The 14,065-nt window shown below is 32.1% G+C and overlaps 1 protein-coding gene across 1 annotated transcript in view; it reads right to left on the bottom strand.

The window, feature by feature from the left end:
- Window positions 1-4,527: 4,527 nt before the first annotated feature.
- Window positions 4,528-14,065, bottom strand: part of LOC149076891 (uncharacterized) — a 278,256-nt gene continuing 268,718 nt past the window's right edge. The window contains exons 7-10 of the mRNA XM_089244613.1: window positions 13,285-13,704; window positions 11,372-11,509; window positions 11,027-11,128; window positions 4,528-9,950 (exon numbers count right to left, since the gene is read on the bottom strand). Coding sequence (XP_089100739.1) covers window positions 9,588-9,950; window positions 11,027-11,128; window positions 11,372-11,509; window positions 13,285-13,704 — 1,023 coding nt within the window. The 3' untranslated portion in view covers window positions 4,528-9,587. The remainder of the gene's footprint in view (window positions 9,951-11,026; window positions 11,129-11,371; window positions 11,510-13,284; window positions 13,705-14,065) is intronic.

The raw sequence follows: 14,065 nt of genomic DNA, 5'->3' as shown, positions 1-14,065 counted from the left end.
GTTTTTTACGTTGAAAAAAAGTTATTTCGATCAAATGCATATTTCCAAACAAAAGCACAACTCCCAAAATGTGAGACTATCATATAGTAAGTCAGTTCATTTTTAAATTATGGGTACACAAACTCTGGCTTGCAAGCTACTATGGCTAAGTTCAAGATTTGGTCCACAAAGCAATTTTAAGAATATTCCTTTATTTTGAAATATTATATATGTGAAGTGTGGTATACAAATTAAGGTTAAATACACTATGTAACACGATTTTTTTCTTCGTTAGTAGATATCCTTGTAAAGGTGGCCAATGGCTTCTGACAAAAAAAAGACTGAATACAACAATTTTATGCTTCAGACTTTGCTTTAGGAATTAAGAATGTGAATTTTTTGTTATGTTGGGGGTAAATACCTGAAAAGCAGGACTATGCGAATTATAAGGAAATAATGAAAATGTGATATATTATGCGATAAATGTCAGTTTTACCTAGAGTTGCCAGTTATTGATCTCACAAATTATTGATACCAAAGAGTAAGTTACGCATTGAAACTTTAGTGAGACATATGACCAATTGTTGCTAATCATTCATAAAAAAATCGAATCACCTCCCATTACCAAAACCAAAGATACGCCAAAGAAAAAATAGTTGATTTGAGACCGAAATCTGCAGATATATATATCCAAAGCTATAATCATGATCACAGCCTCTCTTTATTCTGCATTGTGTCATGAGATGTTAAACTTTAAATGTTAAAATTTTCACAAAATACTAACATTTTGGTCATTTCACGTGACTGATTTCCAAAAAATTCTAATGCCACCGTTATAATAAAAATTGATTGCATAAAATAGTTTATCACAGACCTAAATAAAAAATCAGCAGCATTAAAATACCTACAGCATGTTGTCTAAGTTTTCTATGGCAAAGATGAAAAAAGATGTTTTATTGAATTGATTTATGGTAAAGTATGCTAATTGGTATGGTAATTGGTACTTCCCAAAAAAAGTCAAAGCCTGATAAAGATACTTGGGATATCTCTGTTTGCAAGACGGCTTCCTAGGTAATGGCTGGACCAAAAACCGTATTGATCAAAACAGAAATACACGCAAAAATGGAATTTTTAATGTTTCTTCAAATGGCACATAGAATCCTTTATGCTCATCTCGCAAAATTCAAAGAAAACATGGGCGCTTACCTAAAAAAGCACCTTCACCAAAGAATTCTCGACTTAGAACATCCATATAAGGGAGAATACATCGAAAATATCATGGAGATTTACTTTTGAGAGCTAAAACGTGAAGATGAAGTCTGTATGGGAATAAAATGATGGAAAAGATCCCATCACACATTTTTTTTATTTAATTTAAAATTTATTTTAACTCTAATTTTTTCTGTTAAACGTCTAGATATGTGACTTATATTCTAAAAATTATTTAGTTTTTAAATATATTGTCAGTGCGAAAAGTTCCTTTTCTGTCATTTTCAATATTTCATTCCCCCAATCAGTCAATGGTAAATGTAAAATAAAACTTAACATACTTTCTGAAAGGGTACTTCAAGTTTTCAGGGCACATCATCCTTTAAAGCTAATTTTTTATCTTCTCGTAATCATCATCATTGATAAATGATCATTTTTCATCTTATTAAAAGATTACTACTACTACTATGTACATACAACCTGTACATATTCCTCTGCAGAATTTCTAACGATTCCATATATGCAGGAACAAGTTTTGAGCACAGTGGCATATGTATGGCCCTAACATATTCATGTTGTCAGAGTTCTCGTTCATTGTTTTTGCTGGTGCTGCCGTCTTCCAAAAGTGAAGATAGTAAATGCTTGACTTTTCATGTTGTGTATGTATTGTGTTGAAGGTCTGCTCTGCAAAGAGACTTTTTTAAATGGGACACTCGCTTGCATTCACGAATCAAAGTTGGAAAACTGCAGAAAACCAACTTGAGCTGACTACCACTATGTCATCAACAGAGTTCTTTATTTAAAGACTGTAAAGGGACTAGAGACTAAACAAGTAATTTTTTAAATTCTTCAACCATAGTATATACAGTACTTTTAACCTGTTCCTAATATAAGTTTCCATAAATTATTCAAACTCTCCTCGAATGTATTTTTTATCCTATTTTGAAATTTCACTAAACCAAAACTTATGCTTACAGTGATACCTCGGCTAACGAAGATAATTTGCTCCGGAATCACATTCATTAGCCAAAGATTGGATTTTCCATAGGTTTCTCGGGAAAATTGTTTAATTCATTTTAGGAACTGCCCAAAATTTCAAAGTAACTTCCATAAAACACTAAAAACTACCACTACTGCTGCGTAACCGTACATGCAACTCATACACATTTCTCTACGGAATTTCTAACGAATCGCCACATGCTGGAATGTGTGTTCTGATTATATCTGTGACCCTAGCGTATTTATGCTATCGAGTGGCATTTGTTTCATGTTCATGCTGTCATCTACCTTCCATTTTCTGAAGTTAAGATGGAAATGCTTGAATTTTCATGTTATACCAGTAACGTGTTGTAGGTCTACCTGCTGTCTGCGGAGAACTAAGAAAAACTATAGAAAAAAAAGAAACTGATCAAAGGCCATCTATGACATATGAATCAATTATGTTGTCTAAAGACTTAATTTTATTGAAACTCTATAAAGAAAGATTAAAAACCTTTCAGAGAGTAATTAAAAATATAAGTATGTTTATGTCAATTTCTTAAGTATGTTTTATTCACATTGTCATTCAAAAACTAGTCCATTTTTTATACGGCCTGTAAGAGTGATCCTGGGAAAAATATGGCCTGCCAGTCAAAAATGTTTTGAATTATGTTAGGACATGATTATTTTTTCTCATTCAATTTTTCTTATATTAAATCCTCTTTGAGGTAAAAATATTGCTACCAAACCAGTGATTGTCATTTTTTTTATTCCATATTTATTCAGAGTGATTATAATTATCAAATATTCATATGAAAATACAGGGTGGACAAAAAGACCTACATCTAAACAGGTGAAAGGGTTGGAGACTTTTTATGTAATGCAAATTGTCCATAAACATTAATTATTTACTGTTTGTGCAATTATTTATTATTCAATATTCTTTAGCTGTTTATGTCAAGTTTTTTTTTTATTTTACAGCGCCACCTGGGAGTGAAGTTTGAACTTTTTAAATTTAAAAAAAGTCTAGGCCATGGTTATTTTTGTGCAAACCACACCTTTATATGTCAATTGGTTGATTTGTTTTAATTTTCAAAATGTGTCTGTCCACCCTGTATAACACATTCACTATTTATTCTCATAATTATTACACAAAGAAAAAGCTTCATTCCTTGTTTGTATTTTAATGATGATGATCTTTTAATTTATTCAACTGTATGGTCTCTATTTAGTGCTTGTATGTCTTTGTGTATTTGTATTAATCCCAGTAAATAAATTATGTTGGAAGTAAAAAAAAATCCAGCTTTTTAGACTTGATGGTGTGTAGCATGATAAGCAGGGGGAAACTTTCTGAAAAGGTACTTCAAGTTTTCAGGGCACATCAACCTTTAACGCTAATTTTTTATCTTCTCGTAATCATCATCATTGATAAATAATTTTTCATCTTATTTGTATTAAAAGATTACTACTACTACGTAACTGTACATGAAACTTGTACATATTCCTCTGCAGAATTTCTAACGATTCCATATATGCAGGAACAAGTTTTGAGCACAATGGCATATGTATGGCCCTAACATATGCATGCTGTCAGAGTTCTGCTCGTTCATTGTTTTTGCTGGTGCTGCCGTCTTCCAAAAGTGAAGATGGTAAATGCTTGAATTTTCATGTTGTGTATGTATTGTGTGGAAGGTTTGCTCTGCAAAGAGACTTTTTCAAATGGGAAACTCGCTTGCATTCACGAATCAAAGTTAGAAAACTTTTGAGAGCTAAAACGTGAAGATGTCTGTATGGGAATAAAATGATGGTAAAGGTCCCATCACACATTTTTTTTATTTAATTTAAAATTTATTTTAACTCTAATTTTTTCTCAAGGACAGTGCTGTAGCCCTGGGATAAATTACCATTATTTTTCATGTTTCATGCTTCAAATTCACTATAGAAGGACCAATGAAAGGTCTGCCTAAGGGGCCAACCAAAAATCTCAGCCTAGGATAGGAGCCCTGCATTAGAATGTGGGGGGGGGGGGGTCCATGACAGAGAGAGAGAGAATCATTGGATTCATTTTTATTGGCACGAAAATTTAGCTCACAATATTACTGTTTTATGTTAGTGCATGCAGATCCATATCAATTAAAATGTATGTTAGCCAAGGCAAAAAAACGTCAAAAACTGTATGTTTAACTAATTTACAATATAACAAGATGATATTCAGAGCAAAAATAAAGATTTTCCCTCATAAAAATAAACACATCGCGATTGCATTTACAAATATGATTTTATTAACATATGTTCACATCAAATTCACAAAATAACATGGAATATCAATGAACGAATCAGATAATTTCTTCTGAAACGCACAGAGAAATATTTGTTGTCATTTGTCTAAAATTTCATACAGATCATTTTTTGAGATTTATATGAATGTCTTTAACTTTTTGAAAACAAAAAGTTATATTTAACAACATAACCTACACTACTTTTCTACACAGTCTCGTCACCAATTTCGATTTAAACATTTTTAATTTCATGTAAATGTGCTTTTTGATAACTTTTCTTTTGAAATTTTAATTTTTTTTTGGAAAAAATATTTAAAAAAATTAAATTTATGGTTGGCTCAAGGACCAAGCACAAGGATCCCCCATACCTTTGAATAATTCTACCATTTTTTTGGCATTAGCAGGAGCATCGAGAAAAATGCACTATTTTCGAAAATTTCAAAGCAAAACTTTTGTTTTGAGTCATTTACAAGATAATTTTTATAAAGTGTACATTTGCAAACCCAATTTGTTTGACATGGGCCGTTGCCTCGAACTTAACTTGATTGTAACTTTTTTAAAAATGCAAATATTCCTTTTGATAAATCATTGACACAATTATTATAGATTTCACTGTATGTTTTACATTCTTGAAATTGTCACTTCAGATCACAAACTTTGCTAAGTCTTAAAACACTGGTTAAGTTGACTTAGAATTAAGTGGTGTGTTAAATTGCAGTTAGAAGACAGTCTTGATAATCTGAGCTGCTGAATTTTTCAAAATTTCTTCTCAAAATCTGTTTTTCTAGGAATAAGAGTAATTTCAATTTGAAGCCCCCCCCCCCAGAATTTTTCATAGATCCTTCTATGGTAAATTTATGGTGGGAAAAAAAAAACATATCAAGCTTTCAGGGCTGGAGCTCCTGTCAGCCTCCCTTAAAAAAGCCATCGGTTTTGGTTGGCAGTTTTTCAATGAATGAAGACATTTTTGAATTAAGGGCAAAGCAGCTAGGACCACCCCCAACTTAAAATGTCATTTGCTACTATTTTTTGGATAAACCGAGTTTTCAATAATACAAGGTAGTCTTGGTCCGGTTCACCTCGGATTACTGAGAGTCTGATGTATACTTCTCACCAAAGGTCTGTTGGCATCAATCATAAAACAGTAAAGTCTAATGGGGATTGGTCTCATAGAAAAATTATTTTGATTGTCATTTAAAAAAATTCATTATGCTATTTAAAAAATTAATTGAACTTCTGTGCTATTCCATTGTGGCCCGTGAATGATTTTCACATCATGTAAGTGATCTGCACTCTTTTATTCTTGAACTGTTTCAATTGCAAATAGATTATGGGGATAGCCTATAAGACTGCTGAATTGTTTATTTATAATTTACTTTGCATAACCTTTAATACATCATGGCTGGACAAATCTTCAAAAATTTACATGTTCAATCAGGTGTGTAACTTAAATAAATAGATGCTCAAATCAATATTTTGCATACCCAAAAAATATCACTAGATTTATACTTCAAAAGTAAAATAAAATAATTAATTTACTTGCATAAAAAATATTGAAAGTGATATAAAAATATAAAAATCATAATTTTCAAAGAAATACAAAAATTGAAAAAAAGCAATGTGGTCAATAATTAAAATTTTCGCATCAAACTGGTAATTATAATTTTCTGTGCTTTTGGCGTCAGAAAAGAAAACATCAAGTTGCTGCTCACCTTGCTCTTGGGAATCATACCCTATTTACAGTATAGGACTAGACTTGAGCTGGTGCAGCTGCACCCATGACTCCCACGTGGGGGGGAGGAGGCTTGGATGAATCCCATTTTTGTTATTTTCACTATAGAGAAAGACGCAATGAAAAATCCTGATATGGCAAAGATCCCTGCCTATGGACAGGATGTGAAGGCTATGAACGCACCAGGCCACTAAGTATTAGTGCCATTATAATTAAAATATGATGACCACACATTGCATCCTGACTGCCAAGCAAAGCCTTTTTATGAAAATTCATGCATGAGTATAAGAACACTTGCATCATTACCATTAAAAAAATGAGTTTAAATTTTTTTTGTATCATCCTCAGGCATGTGGTAGAAAAAAATAAAAATTCATGCCCCGGGCATACAGTGCAATAAATTTGTCCAGCCCTGAAATACATAAAAAAAAATTTACATACATACAGCGAAGCGCCTCTCCAAATATTTCCACTCTTTAAGGATTAAAAGGAATGCTCTAAAGCAGCGGTTCTCAACCAGTGCTTCGTATGCATTTCAAAGGGGCTCCGCTGCCGCTCTAGGACAATAAAATAGCTCCGCCATAGAAATTATGTACTAAAAAGAGCTCCTTGAGACAAAAATCATTGAGAACCACTGTTCTAACACCAAGGGTGCATAACCTCTTGCCGCCGAAAAATGTTACAGTAGGAAAGTACTGAGTACCAATACACACAACGCAATAAATGCCTCTAGTCTGACCATATTTCCTTCATAAGAATACGGGGGAAATCTGGATTCATATGAATATCACCAAAACAAAAAAATTCTCAAATGGAAGCATATATATATACACACACACATATATATATATGTACATAAATTGCCAATTATAGCCAAAACATTGTCATAGGCAAATATAATTCTCAATAGCATGCAAAAAAATAACAAGTTGCCAATTACAGTAAAAAATAATTATCAAAGGCAAATAAAGTTACCATCTATCGCTAAAAATAGCCAATAGTGGGAATTAGATGGCTAATAGATTGCAAGTTGCAATATGTAAAAATGTAATTCACCAAAAAAATGCACAGTATGTGTTTGACAAATATGTGAGATAAATATGCAGTATTTATATAACTAAATTATATATTATGATAATTATGATTCTAAGTCATGAAAATAATCTTAATTCTTTATTTCAAAAATTCAAGTAAACCTTGTTGAAGAGAAAAAGCGACATTTTATAAAACAAAATAGGACCAAAATTACACAGGAATGTATATCTGGCCCACAGACTGAAAAGGTTGTGCACTCCTACTCTAAAGGCATGAATGCTAATTATATGATTTCATAAATGTTATCTGATCCATTACAGAGTGTTTCTCATTCTTCAGATAAGTTTAAAAAAATATTTTCTTTTTCGGGTTTACATTTCAAATTCTGTTGCTTTATTTACGTACAGTCAGACCCGTTTATAACAAACGTGGACATTACAAATTTTCATATGTAACAAAGTTTTTCCATCTCCTGTGAATTTCTCTCGTACTGCATGTCTATATTATTATGATTGCTTATAACAAACACTGATTTCAGCAAAGTATGCTTATAATAAATTTTCAGCTGGTTTTGATGTACGAATTGTCACAAATTTCTTATCTGAAAAAAATTATTTTTTTCCTTGGAAGAAAATCTATTTGAGTGTTTTTGAGCATGGTATATAAAATGGTAAGATCGTCTTCACTTCACCTTTTTTATTTTCTCTTTTACTATTCTCTCTTTTTACATCCTTAGAGAAAGAATAGAGCATCCTATACCTCCTCTGAAGTTAAATCCTATTTTACTTGCAGAAAAGTCTTAGGAAGGAAAGATTAAGGCTATTTTTCCCAAGAATCCAATCTTTTGAGCACATTTGCCCACCTTTGGCTAGATTTGAATGCTGGTTGTGGTGGAGTTACCATGTACGAGTTAATTTTGTGAATGTCCGTTCAAAGCATTAACAATTGCTTTGAAAATTGAAGCTATATAACTGGTTGATAGCTAAAAATTGAAAAAAAAGTGAGGTATCAAAAAAATTCAAGATTCAACATAGTTCGTTATCAGTGATTTGGAACAAAGAAGAATTGAAGGAAAAGGTCTTGGATGGTTCAAGAAGAGATTCAGAAAAAGAGTTCATATTGATAGGGAAGCACTTCTTTTTGAATGGGGCAAAAATATGCAACAGTGACCAGCCCTGAACTAAAAGACATTAAATTTTGCAAGATCATTAGGCAAAAATTATTTTAGTGCAAACCTTACACAATCATATCAATTGAAAAAACAACGAAAAACGATTGACAAATATTTTCTATGAATTACCATAAGATTTAAATTAAATTTTTTTTTAAATTATTTTAGTCAATTTTTTTTTTTAATTAGCCTTTTTTTCTAAATATATTAGTTTAATCACCATTTATTTTAAGAATGCTTAGAATATTAAAAAATACTTATTTTGTATGTAAATTATGCTTCATTTCGCTTGAACGCATCATTTTCAAAACTGGTTTGCATGTAATGAATAATTTCGCTTTTTTTCCGACTTCATTATAAGCGGGTCTGACTTTGTTAATAAAAATATAAATTATATGTTCATAAACAAAAAAAATTAAAAAATAGAAAGCAATGTAAAATAAAAACTAATGCAAGAACAGTACAAATGCAAGCCATTTAGCATATATATACAATATACCTTGAATATATGGATGTTAGGGACGTCTCTGAAATTTTCCAAACAGAAAAAAATTACATGCATACATTGACTTCTGACATACACTATTCTATTGATAAGACAATATTGGATAAATTATCAATATTGCAATAAATCTCAGTAAATATTACAACAAAAATGTTAACATCAGTAGTAACCGTTAGTTCTCCAAAAAAATGTGTAATTGTAGCTTTTCAATCTTATAATGTTGTGAATATGAATAAAATATAAAATATTTTTTTTCTGGTGTCATTAGGATTCTTCATAAGTTAGAACTTAAAAAACACTTGCAAAATACAATAGATAGCATTAACCATACAGCTGTGACCACAGTTTATTGAGAATAGGAAAAGAGAAACCCGTTATAGACATAGACACACAGTTCTGGGTTAACTTTTCCAAATTTTTTCGTCACACACAGACATATTCCACTAACATGCATCGTTATCAGTAACTATTGTAAAGCAAAGGTGTATTTCATGCTACATAATTATTTCTGAATCTTTATGTGTATAAAACCACTTGATGCACAGACATACATTGTTCTACTGAAGCACATGAGGTTTTTTTTTTTTTTGCAATGAGAAAACACATGTGTTCTCAATATATTTTGGATTTACAAAGGATTTTCATCAAAGTGAAGGGAATGATAAAAAAAATGGGAACATTATTTATAATACAATTTTACTACAACTGTTTATCATCACAATCAAATGCACATGGTTTTCTTTCAACCTCTTCATTCAGCTTGAAAGCTAACGAAATGCATTTACTATTCCTGGAACCTTGATAAACATCACCTAGAATGTATGTCTGTAAGATACCTAAAATCTGAAGATATGTTTTTGGATAATCGAAGCCGAATGAATAATAAACTGCCATCAAGCAAATCAAGCCATCATAAGCATCTTTAGCTTCGCAATCAATAATAGTCTTGTCTCCAACTACATAGGCCTCTTTAAACATTTCCCCATCACAAAATATTAGTAAGTGGGGATAAGCGTCTTTCTTGGCTTGCAGCAAATCAGCAATGTCAGACTCTGGAACATCCTAGATGGGTTATGCAAAATATGAAAAGTTATTGCAGAATTGTAAGACAAGTAGTACATTCAAAACCGTAGAAGCATGTAACACAATTTACTGATTAAAAAAACTTTCTTTCATCAAAGAGCAATGTTTGACTGTGGATGAGTGGCAATCCATGGGAATTTCCTACTGGTCCACGAAACATTTTTCACAATTCATATAACCGCTACCTGATTTGGTTAACTATTATACTATCGCTATATTGGTTTGTTATTTCTGTTTTAGCCATCAGCAGGTCTGTGAATTATTTTGTCATTCATTTACTTTTCCCCAGTTTGCAAATTTTTCCACTTTATTTTTTCTTGGTTCGTAAATTAATTAATTCTCACATAATAATTTTGCAATAATAATAATTGAAGCTCTCATAATTATTTTTTTATTGGTCCACAAATTATTTAAGTGAAATTGTTCACCTAATCATTCCCAAGTTCATAGTAGTAAAAAGGTTGAAGAACACTGTTTTAGATCATTTTAAAACAGAAAGATATACAGAATTTCATAGTGCCATTTGGGAAGCCAGACAGCTGCCGCAAAAGTATTCCACAAAGATTAATTACATATGCCCATTTTTATTGGACTGAAAACTGAACCCAACCTAGACATATCACTGAAGAGTGATTTCTGCTGTACTGGCTGGGTCATTTTATTGAACTGGGATCAACAACATATCCTTACTTTAAGAATGAAATAGCAGATCTTCCTATCATAAGTATTGATAAAATATCTTCCTAAATCTTATGTGTTATATTATTTCAGCATTAAGTTAATAATTAATCTTTTTGTTAGTATCCTGTTGCAGGTCTCCCCGTTCTCTATGGAGAGATTTTTTTTATAACCGAGAGCTTTTTTCGCTCACATTTGTGTCTTGACTCTGGATGACCATTAGTATGCCTCGCCAGTGCAGATCGAACATGGATACTCGCAGAGTAAGGCTATTGTGAGGCCCATACAACCACACACATGTCAAAACAATCATCACTACATTAGGTAATTTGGTTCATTAGCAACTGAATATAGATGGATAAAAACAAAATTCATACTTTTTTCACAGACACGAGGCTAGACGGATTGAATCTCATTGGTCGTTGATACCCGACCGATTCTTCTACATATTTGATTAGTGACTCTATATCACATGGACTCTGGAAAGTGTTGAAGCGTTTCATGAGCATCAGTGAAATTTTGAAAATGAAATTAATAACACTAAAGTGTGAGTGAACAATATAAATGTCAATAAATGGCATGGAACATGTTAATCTTAGGGAACGAGAAGGAACTGCTGTTTGAAGGTTTTGAATATATAGTAAGTTATAACCATGAGTAAAAAATAAAATTAAAACAAATTAATACTTAAGATTATCAAAGAAAGTACTTGTAAAACTGACCATGTAGGGATGTTTAGATGGCCCATAATTTTCATCAGAGGATCTAATCCTTCTGAGTGCTGGAAAAAATCTTTCGCACCTTTCTCTCAGTTTGAAAGTATCTGTTTCTTTCAATTTCATCAAAAGTTCATGAACAACCTAGGAATGATATTAATAATAATTTGTGATGAGTAGAAAATTATAGATACTTTTCTTGAATCCCAGTTAAAAGTAACAAAATCCTTGATGAAACTGTGTTGTTACATCTGGGCTATTATGTAATAATCTAGGAAATTTATATCCTGATGTTTTGCTAACATCTTTGAAACTTCAATAATGGGTAGATTTCTATACGAAGTAAGAAAAGCATTATACATCTGATGGTGCCCATTTGTTCCTTCCACATGTGCACAACAATTGTGTTGGCTGGTTTCACTTGGCATGTCACAGGGGTGCTGGCTGCCAGTGAAGTCTGATTAATGGATATTGGTTGCTGTTGTCATTTCCCCACTGGCTCTTCACTCCATTAGAGCAATGGCGCCATAAGCTGAGATCGACTTTGAGGGGTCTAGGAAGAGGGGTTACTAACACAATGATGATGATGTCAGTAAATATATGAAAAATTAGATCGGTTGGCACCATCATTGATGCTAGGAAAGGGTGCAATGGCCTTCTATATGAAGTCCCTTCCCCCATATTTCTGCTCATGAATGAGACTCAAAAAGGATTCATTTCAATCTTCTCTTCCTTTATTTATGTTGTTAGTATTAATGATTATGATTTTGATTACTTCTCTTTGAAGGTGGGTATGGTAGTGCACTTCTGACGAGATGATTTTGCCATTCTCAAAGTTTATTTCATGACCATTTCCCAAAATGTCGTCTGGAATGGCTGAATTTCCTTGCTTTTTCATGTACATAAGGGACATGGAAAAAGTCTTTAACTTAGTTAAGGACTAAGTTGGAAGTCCTTCAACTTAGCAAGATCAGATTTACAATGTTTCCTTCGCTTGTTATGGAGACTCTATACGTAATTAACCACCAAAGATTCCCACTATAGATGTGAGTGAAATTTAAATTTTTCTCGAACCATAGCCTTACAACCTAAAAGTTTCATATGCAGCAATACTTCTCTTAATGGTCAACCCCCCCTCCCCACCTCTTTCATGACCAAAATAATTTTTATTTTGCAACCGCTCAAAATGCAATCATGCCGCTCCTTTCTTTTAAAATTTTCTTGGGGTTTTTTTTTTTTTTTTTTGCCCTGTTGGTGTTTACAAAAGAGGGATTACTCAGGGGTCTGTCCAGACTTTTTCGTAGGGTGCTGTTTTTGTGAAAAATATTCCTTATTTTTGTGAAAAGGGTTATTAATTTTGTGAAAATAAGTAATTTCTTGGGAAGTGAAAGAATCTAGTTAATCTATCACAATATAAATGAAATGCCAAATTTATGGTTTCATTAATTTTTATTTTGTGACCCAATTTATATTTAACCCAAATTTTGGCTGGACAGACCCCTGTTACTGTACATGAAAGCTGAAGACAATTTATCAACATCCTAGTTGTGATCAATAATTCATTCTTCTGAAATTTGAGTTAATGGTTACTCTTATTTTATATTTAAATATTTTTGTTTCAACTATGTTTGAACAATTCAAAAGACACATAGACATACATGAGGAGTTATAATCCTTGTAAACTGTAGTAATGCTGATTTTTTTTTTTTTTTACTAAATCTATTAAAAGCATTATATTGCTTCAACTTTTTTTCTCCAATGTGAATGAAAACGAGTGCAACATTTTGGGAAAAACAGACAATTATGATATTATGATAACAAAGCACCTGCTTTTTCTTTTTTGCACATTATTAACAAAGGAATTTAAATAAATTTTCAATTTGATAATGCAATGAAAGTGTACAGAGTACATTACTCACATATCTACCAGAAGTGAAACATGGAAACTGTTCAACCAAATTCATGAGCCTTCTGCAAGAAATTTCCTTCAAGTAGTTTTCTCTGTTTTTAAAAGTCTCTTTAAGGATCTCTTTGATTCTCGCTTCTGAAATGGAATTTGTTTTCCACCCTTCTGAGAGTTCAAGCAGTAGGGCACGATGCAATTTATTAGTCACAAGTCCTCTTTCTATTTTTAAACTGGAAAGATCAATCTTTGGCGGTCTATAAACTTCGTTATCATTTGCATCAGTAGCATCTGTTTTCTTCACTTTCTTAATGACAGATTTTCTTCTGACTACTTTTTTGCCCTTTTTTGTAATTTTCTTCTTAGCCAAAGTTTTTCTTTTGGCTTTCCATTTCTTGTGTCTAATTTTTTGGCTCAAACACTTACAGAAATATGACTGCAACAGAAAAGGAGAGAAAAATTAAGTATGACAAAAAATATAACTCTAATCTGTTTCTGAAAAACAAAAACATTTGTTTTTACAATAAAATGTCAAAAATTTATCTTGTATTTGAATTGGCGTCTAATTTGATCTTTCTTTTGTGCATCACAGTCATTTTTTGCGTGAGGGCTAATTTGAGTGGGAGCCTACAGTTTATTGCCGAATCTGAATAGCAGTGTTTGATTTTTTTCATGTGTCTCCAATGAGTTGGTGCTCTAACCTGCCAGTAAGGAACCTCCTGTAGCAGCAAACGTGTTCTGTGGTCATACTGACGTTTCTGTTGTACCTCTATATAAGGAAAGAATCTGATAAGGAT

This window comes from Pholcus phalangioides, unplaced genomic scaffold (assembly GCF_987345545.1).
Source record: "Pholcus phalangioides strain wild (caught in Gottingen) unplaced genomic scaffold, Ppha-v1.0 ptg000015l_1, whole genome shotgun sequence".
Lineage (NCBI taxonomy): Eukaryota > Metazoa > Arthropoda > Arachnida > Araneae > Pholcidae > Pholcus > Pholcus phalangioides.
The sequence above is the reverse complement of the archived record's forward strand: the minus strand, read 5'-3'. Positions and strand labels throughout refer to the sequence as shown.